Raw genomic sequence first — 22,354 nt, forward strand, 5'->3', positions numbered from 1 at the left:
GTGTCCAACCACTGCGCCATCTAGCTCGGTCAATGATAGGATAGTTTTCACCAGAACTGGCAGAAAACCAACAACAACAATTATAGCTCAGGTATAGAAGATGAATATCTAATTGTCGAGGGGGACTGGAATGCAGTTTTAGAGGAAGAAGAAAGAGTTACAGTAGAATATGAGCTTGTATTGGGATTGAGATAGGAGAAAGACTACTTGAGTTTTGTAGTAAATTTCTTCTAGTAATAGCGAATACTCCCTTCAAGAATCAGAAGATGACAAGGTATACTTGGAAAAGACAGATGTGGAAAGATTTCAGTTAGATCACACCGGGTCAGACAGAGATTCCGAAATCAGATACTGGATTGTAAGATGTACCCAGTAGCAGATATAGACTCAGGTCACAATATAGTAGTGATGAAGAGTAGGTTGAAGCTTAAGACATTAGACAGGAAGAATCAATACGCACAGAATTGGGATACGGAATTGTTAAGCTATTTAAGCATATACGTACTGTAATAAGGAATAGCCCAGTAGGCACTACATTGAAGAGAAATGGCCTTCTCTAGTAAGGAAAATCACAGAAGTTGGAAAGAACAACATGGGTACAAGGAAGGTAACAGCGAAAAAACCATGGTTAACAAAAGAAATACTTCAGTTTGATCGATGAAAGAAAACTGTCTAGAAATGTTCAAGGAAACTCTGGAATACAGAAATACAAGTCGTTGAGGGATGAAAGAAATAGGAAGTGCAAGGAAGCTAAGATGAAATGGCTGCATGAAAAAATGTGAAGAAATAGAAAAAGAAATTGTTCGAAGGACTGACTCAGCAGAAGGAAAGTCAAAGCATCCTTCGGTGAAATTAAATCCAAAGGTGGTAACATCAAGAGTGCAACGGGAATTCCACTGTTTCATCCATAGGGTGGAGCGCGTAGGTGAAGGAGTACACTGAAGGCCTCATGTGGAACAAGATCTGTATGATGTCATAGAAGAAGAAACAGGAGTCGATTGTGAACAGGAACGGGATTCAATATGAGAACCAAAGTTCAAGGAAGTTTTCGAAGGCTTAAGATCAACTGAGGTAGAAGGGATAGTAAAATTCCATCGTAATTTCTAAAATCATTGGAGGAAGTGACAACAAAACAACTGTTCAGGGTTGATATGTAGAATGTACGAATCTGGCGATATAGCATCTAACAATTCTGAAGACTGCAACAGCTTACAACTGCGAGAATTATCGCACAATCAGTTTGACAGCTCAAAATGGTTCAAATGGCTCTGAGCACTATGGGACTCAACTGCTGTGGTCATAAGTCCCCTAGAACTTAGAACTACTTAAACCTAACTAACCTAAGGACAGCACACAACACCCAGCCATCACGAGGCAGAGAAAATCCCTGACCCCGCCGGGAATCGAACCCGGGAACCCGGGCGTGGGAAGCGAGAACGCTACCGCACGACCACGAGATGCGGGCTGACAGCTCATGCATCCAAGTTGCTGAGAAAATAATTTACAGAAGATTGGGAAAGCAAACTGAAGATGTATTATATGACGATTACTTTGGTATTAGAAAAGGTACAGGCACCAGAAAGGCAATTCTCAGCCTGCGGTTGATAATGGAAGTGAGACTGAAGTAAAATCAACCCGCGTTCATGAGATCTGTCGACTTGGAAGAAGCGTTGGACAATGACAAATGGTTCAAGATATTCGAAATTCTATGCTAACTAGGGGTGAACTATATGGAAAGGCGGATAATATATAACATATACAAGGGAATAGTAAGAGTGGAAGACCAAGAACGAAGTGCTCGGATTAAGAAGGGTGTAAGACAGGGATGTAGTCTTTCGCTCCCACTGTTCAATCGACATATAGAAGGAGAAATTACGCAAATAAAAGAAAGGTTCACGAGAGGACCTTAAGTTAGAGGTGAAACGATATCAATGATACGATTCGCTGAAGACATTTCTATTCTGAGTAAAAGTGCAGAAGAACTGCAGGGTATGTTAAAAGGAATGAACAGTATAATGAATATGGATTGAGAGTAAATCGAAGAAAGACGAAAGTAATGAAAAGTAGCAGAAATGAGAACGGCTACTAACTTAACGTAACTGGTGACACAGTAGACGAAGTGAAGGAATTCTGTAACCCAGGGCGGCCGTTGTGGCCGAGCGGTTCTAGGCGCTTCAGTCCGGAATAGCGCTGCTGCTACGGTCGCAGGTTCGAATCCTGCCTCGGGCAGGGATGTGTGTCATGTGCTTAGGTTAATTATGTTTAAGTAGTTCCACGTCTAGGGAACTGATGACCTCAGATGTTAATTCCCATAGTGCTTAGAGCCATTTGAACCATTTTGCAACACAGGCAGCGAAATAGCTCACGACGGTCGGAGCAAGGAGGAGATCAAAAGCGGACTAGTACTGACAAAAAGGGCGTTCCTGCCCAAGATAAGTCTTAATTTGAGGAAGAAATTTCTGAGAACGTAAGTTTGGAGCACAGAATTGTATTGTAGTGAAATATGGACTATGGGAAAATCGGAACAGAAGAGAACCGAAACAGTTGATATGCGGTGCTACAGACGAATGTTGAAAATTAGGTGGACTGGTTTGGTAAGGAATGAGGAGGTTCTGCGCGGAATCGGAAAGGAAAGGAGTATGTGGAACACACTGGCAAGAAGAAGGGACAGGATGATAGGACAGTTGTTTAGACATCTGGGAATAGCTTCCATGGTGCTAGAGGGAGCTGTAAAGATTAAAAACTGTAGACGAAGACAGAGATTGGAATACGTCGAGCAAATAAGCGAGGACGTAGACTGCAAGTTCGCCGCATCAAACCAGTCAGAAGATTGACGACTCAAAAAAAAAGTCACATGTTCTCCTATAAACTACCGCTCTTTAAAGCAGAACCTCCGACAATGTTGTATTCAGTTGCTTGTACTCGCTGCGGTACGGCTGGAACAGCCTTTCTCATCAACCGTACCACTGCTTGGGCTTCCCTGACGATGATTCAGGTTCTCTGCGACGATTTTGCAATACCTTTCCTTCTCCGGATCATGGTAACCCTTTGGTTCGCAGTATCTGTTCATGAATTCCAATTCTGATTTGTCGTCCTTAACTAACGTGAATTCATTAAAGATGCCCATAAGGCAGTAGCTACGCATGCTACGAATTTCATTAACGACAATGCCATGTCCATTTTTCTGAAAATTTTGGAGCACAGACATAAACAAATTTTTTTGCACAACTTTCCTGGAAAATAGGATGAACTGTGCTGTAGATAAAAAATTACAATACTGTATTATAAATATACTTCAGTACCTATTTTTCGGAGTGGAACACACTGACCTATTCTGCTTGGATTCCTATGGAAAAAGTGCTTTACTTACAGAGTGTTAATTACGAGAAATATTCAGGGCTGAATCATGTTTATTAAGCGAAGTAACACTATCCAGTGTAAAATTTACAATGCAAATAAATCATGCAAATACGTATGACCATTTTAGACACACACTGTAATTAATTGTATGAGATTTCCTGAAAACTGACCATACCTAAGTGACACACGCAGGCAATTCAATTAACGAAATTAAGCATTGTAATTATGAGTATTAATATTTACGTAGCTGTAAATTCCCCGTTACAGTTGTTTGCAGTTGTCGGGCAAGTTTACAAGTGGAAATTATCAGCAACGGCTTCAACTGCTCATAAGTTAGAGATTTTTTTCACAGAGATCAGTAGTGCCCAAAACGGAAAAAGAGCACGAGCAAAATTATGCAACTGATCAAACTGTGTGAGTGGGAGACTCTTATAAAATTCCAGCAGTGATGAAATATAATATTTATCTTTATAAAAATTGTTACATTGCAAATCAAACCTTTCTATTTGAAGTTGTGGCGCAAAATTTTCTACATATGCGTTAAAAAAGTTTTGAAAAAACTTGATATAGATTGCAACTGCGTCAAAATCAGAAAAACGAGACTCAAAATTAATTTTTAAGGCACTCAAAGTTTCAGTTAAGAAATCTACTGGAAACTGAGTCTCTGTTTACTGACTGAATGTTTGCCAAATATTAAAATCGTATGGAACATGTTCGTTCAATTGAGACTGACAGAATACAATTTTTTTAAAAAAAGGATTTAATACGGCCCGAAGATGGCGTAATGTAGCGCTGAAACTGGTTACTCAAATAAAATAACAACTGAAACTGCAGACAGCTGAAGGCGTTTTGATTTGACATTTTACACTGAACAGCGAGGTCCCACAACCATCCGTACGAAGATGGACTTACAGAGACATCGTGGTGTATCCAGCATATCATTCTCCTTAGTGGTCAGTAACTAGTGGCACTATCAAGCGATTTCAACCTTAGTGATTCTGTCTGCAGTTTAACGGTTCGTCCCCTAAGGAATACGAAGCTTCTGACAGCATGTCTCTAGTAACAATGACCACTTCAATTGCACTGTACTTTCTTAATGGTCAGTTCTGGCATGGTGGTTGAACATAATGTCTAGCCGCAGTCTTTCACTGTAGACTTCAACTGCGTGAGGCACTACTTCTGCACGTTGCTGATACCGTTCAGACCTTACCTGGTGAAGCCAGTGACTTCACATCCGTGTCTTCCAACGTCACGTGAACAGTTCGCCACATTTTGTATCGTGATTCATCACTCCACACAACGTTTTACCAATGCTCAATCGTCCAATGTTTATGCTCCTTACACCAAACGAGGCATCGTTTCGCATTTACTGGCGTGATGTGTGGCCTATGAGCAGCCACTCGACCATGAAATCCAAGTTTTCTCACCTCCCGCCTAACTGTCATAGTACTTGTAGTGTATCCTGATGCAGTTTGGAATTCCTGTGTGATGTTCTGATAGATGTCTGCCTATTACACATTAGGACCGTCTTCAACTGTCGGTGATCTGTCAGTCAAGAGACAAGGTTGGCCTGTACGCTTTTGTGCTATATGTGTCCTTTCACGTTTCCACTTCAGTATCAATTCAGAAGCAGTGGACCTAGGAATGTTTAGGAGTGTGGAAATCACGCGTAAAGATGTATGACACAAGTAACACCCAATCACCCGACCACATTTGAAGTCTGTGAGTTCCGCAGAGCGCCCAATTCTGCTCTCTCACGATGCCTAATGACTACTGAGGTCGCTGATATGGACATTTTGTTAGTGCGGGTTGCCTACATCAGGGGCAGGTATGCCCTGAGTCAGCACCCCCTGTAAAAGAAAGCCTGTCTACGTAGTGCGTGACGTCACAAGATGGCTACACACATAGTCCCTTCTTCAACAGTTTAACGGAACAGTGCTTGTGAATAGTCGTTCGGCGAGTTACGCGTCAGTTTAGTATTATAGTGAATGGTGTTCCTGCGTTAGTGTACGTGATTTGGTTGTTTAGTTTCTGTGCACTAAACTGGTGATCTGTTTTTCTTTGCTGTGAAAATTTCGTTGCCTGCAAAATGCCGTATCGTTGTTGTGTGCCGAATTGTAGAGGAAATTACGACGGTGGACCAAAAGTAACCGTGTTTAAATTTCCGGAGGATGAAGCAACGAGGAAGAAATGGTTGTCACGTATTCGCAGACATAACTTCACTCCTTCTTCAAGTTCAAGAGTAAGTATTTGTTTTGTTTATTTCTTAAAAGAGGTTAAGTGTGCTAACACAGAATAGGCACTTATGCAGTAAGGAAGGTCAGCGACATTTTGACTAATAGATCTTAACTGAATAAGTGCCGAACTAAATAGCGTTTCGTTTTCTTGCCCTGGCAATTCTACAGTTTAGCTGGTATAGGTTATATGAATTCTGTAAGTTCAACCAGTATAGCCTAAGCACAGTCATACTTACGTAGTTAAATATCTCAGTATATCTTTATACTTACTGTTTATGCTGCCTGTTGTTAGGAATAAAAGTCGGTTTATAATTAAGTACGTGCACTTAAGATACAGACGACTTTCGATGTATTCTGCTTCTGTATTTAGTGTTTCTTTTTGCTGTAAAAGTCTTTAGGAAGTTGCCTGTTCAAAAACAAGTAATGTGGTTTACCCAGAAATTGAAAATGAAGTAAAAACAGTGTCTCAGTCGCTTGTTTTTAATAAATTATTGGTGGGAATTTGAAGTCATTGCAAGGAATGTTACTATTAGGGAATATAGTAGGCTTTAGACTTAACAGTGAACCATAGACAGGAAAAATGAATGAGTACATGAATGGATTAACAGGCCATCACAAAATGCAAAGGGAGAAACTGTGAAAACATATAAAAAATACTTGTGGATTTTACAAATTCTTACTTTCTGGGTCTGGAATTTCAGATACATGCCAGTGACCTACACAGCTGTCTTATAGATACACAGCTACAGTACTTGAAAGCAATTGTGTGCTCATGTTTAGCCTAATAGGTAGCACATAAGTGGCAATGTATTAGTTCATCATACTGTCAGTTTTTATGTAAGTTATGAACTGATATCAAAAGCAAAACAGTGTCTATCTGATAAAAAGCACTACCTTTAAGTATTTCATAGTTCTAAAGGTTACACAGTGTGACAATTATTTTGTATTATTCTGTTACTGTGTCACAGTTGCTTCTATGGATTACACCTGTGTGAGTTTGGTGTCATCATGCTTTCTTGTGTCCGAGGTGTGTGTGTGGGGTGGGGGGTGGGGGGGAATAGAGCAAGACATTAAGCAAAAGTCCCACCCCTCTTGTGAATATATGAGCTTCAAGGCTAAATTATAAAAAAAATTGTCACTGTTATTGAATCATGCTACAAACATTAGTCAATGTTTGTAATTTTTGATGGGGAAAGTACTTTCTTCATTTCACCATCTCTTTAAGAGCTTGTTGCCATGACATGTAACTGCATGTGTTTTGATATTGAAGTGTTATTGTTTTATAGAGTTACTATGCCATGGCCACATTTATCACTTGAGTATTCTGCATTTTAGTTGGGAGTCTATTTGTATTTTAGAACTAGAAACTAACTTTATATTCATAAATTGTTTTCACACTATTAATATTGTCATCACATTCAGTTGTAAGCACAGTTTTCATTTTTTATTCATTTTTAATTACAGGTATGTCATGTTCACTTCCACAAGGATGATGTTATTTGGGAAACACAAATTGTGGATGAAAGGACTGGTCAGTTATTAAGAGCCCCCCTTCTCAAACCACGTTTGAGACCACATGCAGTTCCATCACTACTCCCAAACTGTCCTTCCTACCTTTCAAAGGAAGAAAGTAGACGTGAAGGGCCAGAGGAGAAAAAGCAAAGGCTTGAAAATGAGCAGTTAGCTGCAGCGTTACAATATAGTTTAGCATCACAGAAGGACTATGAAAACACTTTCAGCTTCAGTTCTTTAGAAGAGTTGATGTTGCGTACGAAGGAAGTGGATTTGCCCAACGAGTGGAGTGTGATCGAAAAACACAGTGATTTTGTTTGTTTTTTAAAGATAATAAGAAATCCAGCACCATTAATCACACATTCTGTCGTTATAGATAGTAATTTAAATGTTTCATTGTTTAAGAAAGATGTACAAATTAAGACATTAGGAAAAAGATCTTTTCCTGTAATTGTAACCAATATCCATGAAATTGTCAGTGTACTGCAGGAGTTTTCAGACACAGATTGTGGGCACTCAGAAACTTCTATAGATAGTATTGTAGAGATAGTGAAAGACAGTCTAGGAGTGCTGAAAGACAGTTTACAGGAGAGTGAAAAGGAGATGGTAGACTTTATATATGAACAAGTTAGTCTCATAAATGTAAAGAAATTTAATCATAGGTTTAGTTCTACATTTATGATACTGTGTTGTTTGCTATTTTCCATTTCATCTCATGCTTACAATTTTTTACGTAGCAGCTCATTAATGAAAATGCCACATCCAAGCACTCTGCGTAGGGTCTGCAGCAAATTTAATGTGAATCCATCTCACGAAAGGCTTGGGGGAAGTAATTTCCTGTCCTATGCAAGACAGAAATTTCAATACTTGAACAGCAATGATGTCAATGTTGTTTTGAGTGTAGATGAAATTCATCTAAATTCTTATTTGGAATATAAAGGAGGTAGTGTTTTGGGCATGTCATATAACTCGGAATGTGCTGCAAATTCAGCATTTGTATTTATGTTGCAGAGTGTCAAGTCTTTGTACAGGGATGTTGTTCACATTTTACCGGTGAAAACCATTTCATCTAATGCATTATACGATGTGCTACTGGCCATAATAAATGGCCTTGAACTAATAGGCTATAGGGTTTTTTGTGTGGTAACTGACAACAACAAAATCAATAGCAAAACCATGTCAATGTTTTCTCTGGATAAAGCTGTTAATATAGTTTTTAAACATCCATCTGATCCTAATCGCCCACTTTTCTTTTTAATTGATGCCGTACACATTGTTAAATGCATAAGAAATGTGTGGCTGAACCAAAAAAATGATGGTAAAGATATGTTTTATCCTCAGTTTCCAGTTAGAAAAGAAGTGGAAGAAAATAAGTTTTCTGTAGCTTCTTTTAAAACACTGAAACAGATTTATGACATAGATTCCAGTTCTTTAGTAAAATATTGTCACACATTGTCTCTCAAATCACTTTGCCCTACATCATTAGAAAAACAGAGTATGAAACTAGTGCTGCAGATATTCAATCGACATGTGTCAGAGGGCCTTGAGGTAGCTAGTGATAAATTTGATTTGAGACATGCACCATCAACAGCAGAATACATTCGAATAATAACAAAATGGTTTGATGTCATGAATGTGAAATCAGTGTTTAAAGGGAAACACAAACAGAATCCTTATATGGATCCGTTGACAACTGATAGCGTTTCTATGCAATTTTTGCTAGATTTTCTAGACTGGCTTGATGTGTGGAAAGCAAAGGGTTTGTCAAGTGGGTTTCTCACAAAAGAAACATTTTTTGCTATTCAGCATACAACATATGCCGTGGTAGAGATTGCTCGATACTGTACTGAAGAGCTAGGTATGAGCTATTTACTGACAGCCAAGCTACAAACAGATGTGCTTGAGCGGCGTTTTGGAAAGTATAGACAGCTTGCAGGTTCCCAATACAATGTTTCAGTGACACAAGTCTATGAAGCAGAAAAGAAGCTTCGAATTCAAAGTGTAATGCCTTTAGTTTTATGTTCTCCTTCCTATGGCAATATCACAGTAGGGGCCATAAAAAATTTTATGTTTTCTGAAGTTGAAGAAACAGACACATTAGACATAGAAGTCAGTGTAACTCAAGACGATGTTCTTTCAGTGAAAGATATTGCAACGTCTTTAACTTTCATTGCAGGCTACTGTGCTCATGCAGTGATTAAGAAGCTGAAATGTGAGAGTTGCCTTAATGAAATTGTGATTGAAAAGGAGTTGCCAATAAACGAACATTTTAGTTTGATACAGAGACTTGATCATGGAGGACTAAAATACCCATCAGACACTATTTTAAATATGATTGTCTACACTTATATTGTCATCAGCAAACTTCTCAAAGAACATGAAAGAGATTTTCTTGCCTGTACGAATCAACGTGCTATTGCCTGTGCAGTAGCACTTGCTACTCTTCACGAAAATGACTTTTTATTATTTGATGGGGTATGCTGCAATGGACATTCATCCCAGGCAATAATGAAAAGTGTTGTTTGGGTTGGTGTCAATATATTTTTAAACAACTACTGTAAAAAGGTTAATGGAAAAAAAAGTTCAAAAAACACTCAGCGAAAACTGCAAACTCTTACAACATAATTTTGAAATCTTTATCTTAGATTCTTTTTAAATCATTAATACAAAACCTGTCATCAGTAATATTGCCACATCAACAAATGCCTCTTAAGCTGAACTAGTCAGGTTAATCTGAAACTAGTCAAACTTACCAAATTGCAACTTATGGCTGAGAGTTTGTATAAATATTTTAATATACAGCTGCTAACAGCTATCAACACTAATATCCTAACGTGAAATTTTTATCAAAGAAATTAATCTTTAATATAAAGAATCTTACACTAATTCTTTCTCAGTTGAAGTTGGGTGGTGAATGATACATACAGGAGGGAGGGGAGGGGGTGTGGCAGGCAGAGAGGACCAATAGTAATCTTGTTATAGTATGTGAAACCTAAAAATCATTTCGCTTGCTTTTCCGAGTATGACTTAAACCACTTCTTTGCTGCATGCCTTATTCATAGTATTTCTAATTTGTGTAATAAAGTTATGTGGCCCAACATGGCACATGCCTTTGACAAAGACAAGACAATGCCATTTTGATCACCTTCCTTTATTATTTTGAGAAAAACTTACACAAACTGTGCTATAGCAGACTCCACTTTTTTTGCAAACAAGGTTAGTTTGTTTTGGTGATAAATGGAAGACAAGAGCAAAATTGCTCTATAGTTCTCTACATTCTCTGCAACACTTTTCTTTGTATACTGAAGTTATTACTTTAGCTTGTGATACATGTGAGAAATCTGCCAATTTGTAATGATTCATTAATTGTTACTGTTGAAAAAGCTACTATAGTATTTATGCATTCTTTAGGTAGACAAACTTCGATTTCACGTAGTGTTCGTGGTGTTCCTCTGTCTTCTACTACTGTCACTGTTATGAGTGCAGATGTGCATGCTGTGACAATTGCCCCTCTTTTTCTGAGTTTACTACTTTCTCTGCAGCTGTTATAACTGTTGTTCTCTCAACATTTTCTTATGTAGATCATGTTTGCATATATTTTACTACCAATACAAATGGAGAAGCTGGTGGGGGAGGGCTTTGCAGTACTTTCATGGCCTTTGTGTATAATGATTGGCAGGTCTCCTCATCTAATAGTAATGTAATTCTGGAACAGCTCTCACTTCTGTTACAAGCACTATTGAGTGCCACTAATCCTCAGGTTGACTAATTACTGAGCTCTTTAAATAGATGCTTGCTCTGTGCCATAAAGTGCCTTCTTGTTAGCTCATCTTTGCTGAGGAGAAAAAATCTGAGGTGGACTCTCAGGTATGCCCTTCTGTTGGCTTTTTGAATATATTTGTTTATAAAAGAATATTAAAAAAGCTTAAGCCTGTCACAATTGCTTATCACTCACCTAATCTAATTAATGTTAGCAGATCATATTCCAACACCACTTGACACATTTTTGCCACATAACATACACTTACAGTTGGTAATTACTTGCAATTTACAGGGTGACCTAATATAATGTCTATATGCATTGCCATTTTTCTACTACAGTGCTTTCATATGCATTCTTCCTACACAAAACTTTATGGTGCAGTGTTTTATTTGCATTCTTTTAGTGTCCCACTTAAAGACCTTCCATTACTACCCTGGAGATTATAAAATAGCAATTTAATAATTAATGTTGTTCAAAATTTATCATTATTATTCCTAAAATTATGAAACTTAAGTCTCAAGAATGTGGTTATTGTTAATGTTTGGCCTTGGTGTCCATAAGTCTTAATTATTTTGTCCCTACATAGTATTCATGCTGTACATCTATAATTTTCTATTGTGAACCACTATAATCTAAAATTTTTCTCATTCCATGTGTTAGTGATTGACAAGAGTGTATGGAAGATGAACAAAAGAAATAAATAAATTCATTCATACACAGAATTTTTTTACTTAATTTGCATTCATTCATATCAGCATGGTCAGTAGATGAAACTTTTTTTCCACTTCTAAACAATTACCAGTATATATATTTTGGAATGATGATCTTTAAAGTATTGCAACTAAATAGAGCTGAACCACCACCCCCACCCCTTTCCCCAAACTTACGGAAGGATGAAGTATCTAAGCCACTGGTGAGTGCAGCCCAAATGTGATGCCAAATGAAGGTAAGTGTTCATTTTTCACAATTATTTCATCACAGGTCACATCACGTCATAAAACTTCTCAACAGATGAAATGAAAGTTTACTTCGTAGTTGAAATTTATTTATGTGCAATTCATGCAAACAGTTTGTTTCAAAGTATATACTTCTTAGTACAGAAACATTCTTTCTTCAAAGGTATTCAGTTTAGAGCAGCGAAATTCTAACCTGGTAATCTGTATTTTGAGACCTCATGTAATTTCAATACATAATGGAAATTTAGTTAACTTACTGAGAAAAGAGAATTCATTGAAATTTGTATTGGCATACCAAAACTTTATGGCAATACCATTACATACTCATCTCAGGTCAGTGAGATTTTCTTAATGGAAAAAAAGTTTCTTAGGGAAAGGTGCACAAACTGAGAAGAGATATCATATCATTCATTAGAACTGCATTTTACTTAAAAAATATTAACAGGAGAAATTTCTTTAAATTTAAAAAAAAGCATGAATACGAGGTTGCTGAAATGGTGGACTAAAACATATGTAGAACATGTCTTTCAGGGCAGTGTTAGTTTTTGAAACGACTCATACTATTGCTTATTACCAGTGCCTCTCTCTAGGGGGTGTTATAATTCGAACACTATTTGCCCAATTTTCGTGTTTCTTTTTTTAATTCACACGTATATCATCCAACCAGGTTTTAAAATAGATTTTGCTACATAAGGAATAAGCAGCGGCAATAACAGTGTCCTTAAAATGTTAGCTGCCAGTGTGCTACTTTGCAAATTGCTGTCCACACTATTAGACCTGCGTCAAAGTGATGCAATATTTAACTTAAAAAACATAACAAAAACCCTAATAGAAAGTCCGCGAGAGCATACGAGAATCTTTCGCGGGTGGCTTTCAATCAAAATTTTTGTCATTAAAAATCGTCTTACACAGGAGCTGCAAAACGGAAGAATGGTGAATGGTGGCCAGCCATAAAAGATAAATGTATACCGTTGCAGACGTTTATATTGGCCTTTTCGAGATTTACAATTTATACTACAGCACTTACAGTTTAGGAATGGTATTGGAAAAGAGCACACTGGTGGCAAACACTTGCACTTTGTGTAGCTGACGATCTTTGAACGGCTAACCAAACTGCCATCAAACAAGTCGTGACAATCCCCATTAAAGCAACTTTAAAATAAACTACAATGAAATGGGTCCATTCATTTGGGAGTTTTGATGCCTCAGATAATGAAAGTTATTACAGCCACTTTTTACGTCGGGGCTAAATGGTATGCAGAAATAAGTTACAGACAAAAGAACTGGGTCATTTGAGAAAGGAAATCTTGTAATTCATGAGAGAGGTATGTCAGATTTCTTTACGAATTTTCCTCGTGCGGTTTCCGTAACAGTCTTATTGCTGTGGCCAAACGGACTGCGAGCACCGGCACCAGACTACGTGCGTGACGTCACTGAGCGGGCGCGCAGGCTTTCCTCTATAGGGGGTGCTGCCTGAGTGCACCGCCAAGCTCGCACCGGCCAAGCACCCTACTAACCTAATATGAAAAACGTATGTTTTAAGGGGAGTCCGGATACGTTTGATCAAATAGTATATGTGACTGCTCATTATCGGTGTGAAGCAAAATGACACATTGGTGAACTACAAGAGAGTGCTGTCGATGAAAATATCGGTGAACCACAGAGCTACAAATCTCTTTGGCTGAATGCGGCCACTCAGTGCGGATGTAGTGCAACGGAATCTGCAAATGAAGGTCCGCTGCTCTGGCCTGGGCAATTTTCCGATGATTAAGCGGAAAGATATGCAAAGCATCCGGGTCTTTTGCATCAGTGTAGCAACAAGAAGCAGAGGACTCGTCGAATATAGTATGTGGGCTAACAGGGAGCCAGGAAAGAGCATCTACATTGGCATGCTTAGAAATGGGCCGATACTGAGTCTCATATTGTAAATTTGACAAAAGAAGAGCCTACCGTTGCTGTGCGAGTTGGGAATGAGAAGGGCTAAACAAAGATTTTTGAGAGTTATGTCAGACATTTTCTGCCAAAAGGATGCTGGTGAAACGTAGCGACACCATAGACAATAGTGACAGCCTCCTCTTCAATTTGCGAATAATTACATTAAGCTTTGTTCAGCAACTTGGAAGCAATGGCAGTCGGCCTGTCAACAGCACGAAATTTATGCGACAAAATTCCATGGCTGACATAAAAGGAAGCATCCTCAGCCGAGACCACAGGTTTGGTTCGATCGAAATGAGCAAGACATCGATCACTAAGCAAAGCATCTCTCAACTTCTGGAAAGCAGACCGACACTCTTGCAGCCAAATAAAAAACATTTGTCCTGCGCAAAAGATGCAATTGAGCCGCGATTTGAGCGGCGTTATGAATAAATTGTATGTAATATGTTAGCTCCAACATAGACTGCAGTTCGCGCAATTTGCGTGGGCGTGGAAGGTCACGGATAGAAAGCAAACGTGATCACAATGGTTGCACACTCTGGCTATTAATGACATGTAATAAGCACTCCAGTTCAGACTGCAAAAACACACATTTGCCTCTGCTGCATTTGAGATCAGCTGTAGACAAGAGCTGAAACAGAATGCGAAGATTGCTAACGTTTTCATCGGGAGTGCGGCAGTGCCGTCTAAATAGTCTGAGCAAAAAAGAAGCTTTTGCAGTCAGCTGCTCCAGGGAGCGCTAAGATATGGCGGGTGTGGCACTGTCATACGAGAGTCTCAAAATTTTGAAGAGACCCGGAAGAGTCTTAATGCGAAAACCTCTTATGACTGCTCATCCAGAGAGATTTGCAATTCTTCCAGGCGCGGCAAGGAATTACTGTCAATGAATATTGGAGGAATCAAAGTTTTTCTTAAAATTGTCGCACAACTGGAGTCTGCCGGATGGCTTCTTTAAGAAGAGGGGACGCCCACTGACAGGCTGCAATGGGTGTCTTGTAAATCAGTAAGTCAACTGTTCTCGATTAGCCTGAGAGACCATACGAACTCTAATAAAATGTGGTTGTGCTTTGTCCTTCATTGTGGCACGGGCAACAAAATTATTGTCTTTGCCTAAATCCTTAGAAAACAAATTCTGAAATTCTGCACATAACATAGCACACTGTTCCGAGGACCAAAAGAAGGAACAAAAAATACATTGTCCTGAATATTTAACCAATACAACTCAGAAGAGTCGAGACCAAGAATACTAACACTGTCTCGAGAGGAAAACGCTCATCGTGTTACTGTCTAGGTCAAATTTCGCAAAGCTGCAGGAAGGTTAAAAGTGCCTAATACAGGAATGTCTTGGCCGTTCTACGCAGTCAGCGTATGCGGCGATGTACACAACTTACGTTTTGTCAAGCAATTCGTAAGTGCCACGGTTGAGCAAAGTCAATGAAGCTCCAGTGTCAAGTTGCAAGCGGATCAATTGTTCAACAGTAGTGAGAGACACAAAAAGTTTGTTGTCCTCACATAGCACTGCTGATTAGTTGAGACTGTCCTGAATGACCATTACAGTATTGGTTTGCACTGATGACACTATTCGAAAACACTCTACACACTATTTGTGACTTAGACTTGGGTGAAGGAGTAGCAGAAGAAAGTGTCTTACGCTTCGGTAAACACACAGACTGTAAATGTCCCCGTGTGCCACTAAAAAAGCACGTCGCTTCATGCGAAGGACAAGATTAGCGATGATGTGTCGTGTTGCAACGAGGGCATGACCTATGTTGCGGGTCGGGATTTAGTGACACTAGATATTGAGCGTCAGTGACAGAGGGGAGCAAGGATCATAATTTTTCAGGGATGGCGGAAAGGAAACCGACACTTTGTGGGCGATGGAGAGGGCTCTTTCCTTGGCTCAGTGGGTGGGGTGTGAGTGAAACATTGGTGACTCCACCATCTGTCATTTACTGAGACATAAGACCCTTTAAAGAAAAAGATTAATACAATGTGTTTCAACTCGCTCCCTTCGTCGAGGCAGCGGAGCTGTACCGTGTCGTAGCTTTCAGGTTCCAGTGACCGCTGATGCAGTTACGGCTCGTGTTGCAGCGGAGCGCTAGGCGCGTATTTTTCCATCAGTACCCTATCCATGACCCTCTCCGGCAGCGGCGCGGTCTTCTCCTTGTTACCGCTCGTTGCGTTATTAACAAGCGGCTATGGCGTGGGGCGGAGTGCTCCGTCCCGGAATCAAACCAGCGACCCTCATGTTCGCCATGTTCTGGCCGAGTTCATCAGCCTCTAGGTTCACAGGTGCCCCATTTATTGGTGACAAACAGTCTTATATTTTTCAACAACCCATTTGCTGAGACGGCAGTCCCTTCTTCCTCACCAGCCAGCTAGGTACGTACCACGTGAAATGATTTCTGGCAACATCTGGGATGGTAGTTTCCTTGTTGACCTATTTGCGCTTTACTGACATCTTCTGTCGAGCAGCGTAGCGGGTAAGTTGTTACAGTGAGGTATGAGGTCCGCTGATTAACCATCGGTCCGTCCGTCCAGGCGAAGTTTCTTCGTCTCTTCTTTCTCCCCTCAAAGGACCCCCTCATGTTCATTTGGCAGAGGTATTTATTCGGTGTTTTCGCCAATGCCACGAAGCTTCTAGGGCGGCGATTGCCTCATCCGTCGTTGATCTATGCTTCTCACGTTAGGCAGAAACATAAGCAATGTAGACACAGGTGCCGGCTTTCCTTGTTTTACCTCTATTCTGGCGTAGTCGGATATTGTCCTGCGGTCCTCCTCCCAATTGCCAGATGCCTCACACACGTAAGTTCGATATGCTGACAGTTCGAAATGGTTCAAATGGCTCTGAGCACTATGCGACTTAACTTCTGAGGTCATCAGTCGCCTAGAACTTAGAACTAATTAAACCTAACTAACCTACGGACATCACACACATCCATGCCCGAGGCAGGATTCGAACCTGGGACCGTAGCGGTCGCTCGGCTCCGGACTGTAGCGCCTAGAACCGCACGGCCACTGCGGCCGGCTGCTGAGAGTTTCTGGAGCATGGACCGCAGATGTGCAAACTGCGCTGGTCATGGTTCTCCTTGCAAGCATTGCCCGTCTGCTCAGTCGTTGATATGTCAAAGTGCTGATTGCTGCTTCGCAAACTCCGCTGGTCATCGGCCTCCTGGTTCGTCTGCATCCGCTTCCGGATATTGTGACTTAACGTGTCTAAGTCTCTAAAATGTTCACTTACCCAGTAATAAGTCTTTACGTATTTTTCTGTCGGATCTCTATTTTGAACAACCATAAATAACACATAACTATTATACACAACATAGATAACACATTATTATGCGTAATTATTATACACGCCACTCTTCACACCCTGTGATGGACGTGACACATGTTTACGTGAATGCTGTGGCTGTGTCAGGCCAAGCCACGGTTTGCGAGCCGGCTGTGAGGACTGTTTGTCTTGTCTATCTACAGAACAAACAGACGCTTCCTCAAAATTGTCTGTTGTGCCTTCGCAGGAATCTTGATAATCTAGGATCTACAGAACCTGTTGCAAGAAAGGGTCCGAGTGTTTAAGAATCTGTTCCCGAATCCGAGAGTCAGCTATACTGTGCGTGATAGCATCACGGACCATTGAATGACTGTAGTATTTACACAGTCACATTTGAATCTACGCTGTCTAGTAAGGCCTTGCAATTCAATCATGCATTGATGACATGTCTATCCTTGTTGCTTATATAATGTAAAGAATTTTTAACGTGCACCCGTCACTCGTACCATGTCCTCATAATACTTTGTAAGCGCCTGCAATAGATCCTCATATTGTACCTGTATTACTTCAGGGCGGGACGTGGAAAAAAGTTTCACGCAAGACCGATAAATAGCCACTCCCACTACAGCCAAAAATAAGAATGTTCGTCGATACCGTATATCTGATGTGCTGCGATGAGCACGTTGAACTGAGCAAGGTACTCTGCTCAGTCTTCCTCCGCCTTTTTAAACTCGCAAATGGCGGCACATGTGCAGGCGGTACAGGTGATGGGGCTGCCGTTGGGTCCAGCGGCCTGTCTGAAGCCATCTGAGCTGTCATGAAGCGATTCATCACTTCAAGCAGTGGCGCAACTGTGAAACTGAATAAACTGAGTTACATCAACTGCAGGCAGCGCAGCGGGTGATTGCACGCAAAATAACAAGACAAATAAGTACAGAGAAAGCAAACAGGGATGCAGAAGCAGCAACCTGGGAACCTACAACAGAGAGACACAAAGAACAAGCAACAGAATAAAAAGAAAACAACCGAAAAGACGACAGAACATATAAATAAATTATAATTGAAGATCGCCACAGGTAGGTACGGTGACTCGTCGCCAGGCATGTTGTCTTCGACTTCGCACACAACAGTAAGGAGAGGTGGGCTACAGAGTGGCGTGGCAGCTGTCGTCGTAGTAAAGAAGGGATACAAGATAACACAGTGTCGTGTCGTCGTATGACTAGGGCCTCCCGTTGGGTAGACGTTTCGCCGGGTGCAAGTTTTTCGATTTGACGCCACTTCGGCGACTTACGCGTCGTGGGGATAAAATCGTGATGATTAGGACAACACAACACTCAGTCCTTGAGTGGAGAAAATCTCCGACCCAGCCGGGACAGGGAATCGAACTCGGGCCCTTAGGACTGACATTCTGTCGCTCTGACCACATTTTATTCTTTTTTAATCTCATTTTGTTCGTTTTCATTCGTTGTGTCTGCTTGAGGCGGACGTCGCAAGACACCCGTTTCAGTTCGTCGTTGATCCATTAACTCAGCTTTTTTTTATTAGAGAGGGCAGCAAACCCTCTGACCGAACACGCTGAGTTACCGTGCTGGCTGTTTTATAGTTCGTTTTTTGATCCCTCCACTCAGTTTTTTATTACAGGGGCCAATCAGCTCTCTGACCGAACACGCTGAGCTACCGTGCCAGCCCAACCACTCAGCCACCGGGTGCGGACAGTTAGCACAGTAAACAGAAGATTTACTTAACTTGTTTTTCTCCAGGAGTACTAAGACTCATTGCTAATAATTCAGCAAGAAATAGAGTCCAGCTGATACAATAGCACCAAGGATGAGGCTCTATAAACTAAACACAAACGATGGTGTAACAACCGCGACTAAGCGGGTTTCTGCGTAAAGTCACGTAGTGAAGAGGCTCCAAGCTTGAGTCCAGTGGTTGTCGCCTTTGACGCCGGTGGGGCGACGTGATACCACAATGTAAACGTGAACATTGACGAAGAATACAGTTTTACCAAAACATAAGGATACTTCTTTCAGGTCTGATAAGAGGCAAAGAAGCGTGCGAATTAAGAAGCAAAGAAAAAACGAAAGTAAGAAGCAATTATGAAATATAGGAAAATAATCTAACCAACAGAAAAATGGTGACTCATTTCTTCAGTTTCTATTGTTATCATGCAGACTGATATCTTTGGGGCTTTTATACAGAGTGAATGACAATAGATTGAAAGAACAGTTCTTGGTATATCTATGGGAAAAGGAACTAACGGCTTGCCCGCATCTCGTGGTCGTGCGGTAGCTTTCTCGCTTCCCACGCCCGGGTTCCCGGGTTCGATTCCCGGCGGGGTCAGGGATTTTCTCTGCCTCGTGATGGCTGGGTGTTGTGTGATGTCCTTCGGTTAGTTAGGTTTAAGTAGTTCTAAGTTCTAGGGGACTGATGACCATAGATGTTAAGTCCCATAGTGCTCAGAGCCATTTGAACTAACGGCTAGCTGTATCCGAAACTTAAAAAAAAAAAAAAAAAAAAAAAAAAAATGGAAATACACAACGAAAAAGCAAAAGAATCTGCAGAAAGAGATATTCTCAGAAGGAAACTGTTACATGTACAAGGATATAAGAACTGTAAATATATAACCACTCGGAAGCATTCACATGGTTCAAATGGCACTGAGCACTATGCGACTTAACTTCTGAGGTCATCAGTCGCCTAGAACTTAGAACTACTTAAACCTAACTAACCTAAGGACATCACACACATCCATGCCCGAGGCAGGATTCGAACCTGCGACCGTAGCGGTCCCGCGGTTCCAGACTGAAGCGTCTAGTACCGCGCGGCCACACCGGCCGGCTCGGAAGCATTCCTTGTTACTTGAATCACGATTGTGAAAAATAAAATATTCGGCGGTAACTGTGTTACCAGTATGAGAGTGGAAACATGTATGTGGTCTCTAATTTCGTCATAGCCAGATTAAAAATGTTTTAATGTTTTTTAATAAGTAACGAGATACTGCATCTCGTAACCTGTGCATTGCACAGAACAACACTGGAGGTCTCATTTGTGTCTGTAATAAAACTCTTTTGCTAAAAGAGCATCGCCGGTTGGTGTAAAATAGTTAAATCTTTTAAGCAAAGATGACGAAAATCAGTTTGCATGATCGTCGGCAATTACGAATTATGATTCATCCAGTATAAAAAAATGTGTGTGAAATCTTATGGGACTTAACTGCTAAGGTCATCAGTCGCTAAGCTTACACACTACTTTACCTAAATTATCCTAAGGACAAACACACACACCCATGCCCGAGGGAGGACTCGAACCTCCGCCGGGACCAGCCGCACAGTCTATGACTGCAGCGCCCTAGACCGCTCGGCTAATCCCGCGCGGCCATCCAGTATAGTATACGTATGTTTCACTGCACCATACGACGCAGTAAAACTAATTTTGCTTATGCAACCTTCAACTGTTACACCTGGCATCGTCCATCCTCTCCATCGCCCCTCTTCCCCCTCACCCCCACCTCCCAAGTTCCTCATCGCCCATTGTTCGATCTATAATCTCTACTTACCTTCTATTATATTTTAAGGTAACACATGCAAACTTCACTTTCGGTGCAGTGAAATTTATCTTGCTTTTTTTCCCTTGCGTTTTGATTCTTCATAAATATTTTATAACAGCTGGTGAATCTGACTTAGTAAAAAAAGATTTGAAGATAAAACAAGGACATTACATTGTAGTTATATTGGTTAAATACATACGTTTACCTTCGGTACTGTCCTCTAAGCAGTAAAACGCCACACAGATTCTGTTTGGGGTGTTCCTAAATCAAAGAACGTCAACGAGCAGTAACTGTTGTTTCTCGCTTATGTGTGCGGTTTTAAAATTTCTGACAAAATCAACGGTCCCACCTGTTGTGAAGTTCGTAGTGAAACATAGTTTCCAAATGCAAAATTGTTCACATTGTCGAAATTTACAGGCATATAATCGAAGCTGACAGAAATGTGATGAATAAAGCTTCAGTTCGAAAATCGTGGATCTTGCTTCATGGCGGACAAGTGAATATTCACGATGAACAGTCAGCCCAAGCTTTAGTTGTGACTGACGAGCTCGAATCAAGGACTGAGGGGGGGAGGGGGGGGGGAGCAAATCAACAAGATAGATTTTTCGCTATTGATGGAGTGAACTTTTGCTTTCCTGACGTTTCGCGACCCATTCTTTATCAATTGTTAGTGGTAATTTGGGCTATAGAAAAGTGTTTTCCAGGTGAGTTCTCCACATAAACATAACTAATGGGAGCTGCTGTAATACCGCAGCCACTTTCGCCAAGTCGCCGCGAGCGACCGTGGAGGAGGCAGGTGCCGGACTCACAGGGGCGAGCCCCCAAGAAGAGGGTACTGCAGTCATTCTGCAAGCACACAGCGGGAAGCGGGGCCAACGTCCTCGCCTCGCTCAAGGAGGGACACGGTGCGAAGGGCCTGTCTTACAACGACAAGCGTACCGATAACTGATGGACATCGGCAGCCATTAGGACGGAAGGCCAAGAATGCACGTGCGAAAACATCTGAGCTCTTCTGGTCTTGCGGCAGTCAACATCCTTAGCGAACAGGGATGTGTCGACAATTCCAGCACCTCACGGGCACAGGGGGGAGCGTAAAAAAAAAGCTCGATGAATCGGCGCAGGGAGGCGTGTGAAAGAAACCAGCATTTTTAAGAAGATGTTTTCCTTGACAGTGAGGACATTCCTTGTAAATGACGGATGCTGGCAGATATTGAGACGGAGCCTAAACATGAGTCTGTCCAGAGCTCACGCAGAGAGAGCGGCTATAAAGAAGTGTTGTGTAACTGCTCTCCCAACAGCCTCAGAATGTAGGAAGAGATCTTAAGAATGTGAAATCGTGAGAAAGACACCGCTTCACGAGCCACACTCCAGCCCAGGCCAGATAGAAAATTTCCACCCCGGACGGACGGACGTGGCGATGAAACTGCGATCTGTCACTGGGCTACATTGAAAATTTCGTACGCCAATGACAACGCCGAAAGAAAAAATATTTCGATGAGGAGTTGAGCTGGGAGATGGATGAGAAGAGACAAGGGAGTCACCGCGGAAGCGAGAGGACATGGGCGCTCCTCCACCCATCTCCTACATCCGCCTTCCGACACCGTGACAGCAAAGCTTCGGCCACGCCACCGACAACAGACAGAAAACGCCGAGATCGCACCTGGACCCCGCCGCAAATCAGCGATTGCTGTGGGCAGCCAACCTGTGTAGCACAGCTCCGATGCGATGCGACGCACAGCAGTATAAGACGAACGATAACGAAGAATG

At 41.2% G+C, this 22,354-nt stretch overlaps 1 protein-coding gene across 1 annotated transcript; it reads left to right on the forward strand.

Moving 5' to 3' along the window:
• The first annotated feature begins 5,293 nt into the window (after window positions 1-5,293).
• LOC126199122 (uncharacterized) lies at window positions 5,294-11,594 on the forward strand. The gene is made up of 2 exons (XM_049935878.1): window positions 5,294-5,602; window positions 7,062-11,594. The coding sequence occupies exons 1-2, from the start codon at window positions 5,450-5,452 to the stop codon at window positions 9,732-9,734; spliced, it is 2,826 nt and encodes a 941-aa protein (XP_049791835.1). The 5' UTR covers window positions 5,294-5,449; the 3' UTR covers window positions 9,735-11,594.
• Window positions 11,595-22,354: the final 10,760 nt, after the last annotated feature.

This window comes from Schistocerca nitens, chromosome 8, assembly GCF_023898315.1.
Source record: "Schistocerca nitens isolate TAMUIC-IGC-003100 chromosome 8, iqSchNite1.1, whole genome shotgun sequence".
Classification (NCBI taxonomy): domain Eukaryota; kingdom Metazoa; phylum Arthropoda; class Insecta; order Orthoptera; family Acrididae; genus Schistocerca; species Schistocerca nitens.

What these genes read in the sequence shown, in the direction of transcription:
- LOC126199122 (XM_049935878.1), top strand. Translation starts at nt 5,450, where the DNA reads ATGCCGTATCGTTGTTGTGTGCCGAATTGTAGAGGAAATTACGACGGT. An exon ending in CTCCTTCTTCAAGTTCAAGA is followed by an intron (nt 5,603 to 7,061) that starts GTAAGTATTTGT and finishes TTTTAATTACAG; the next exon opens with GTATGTCATGTTCACTTCCA.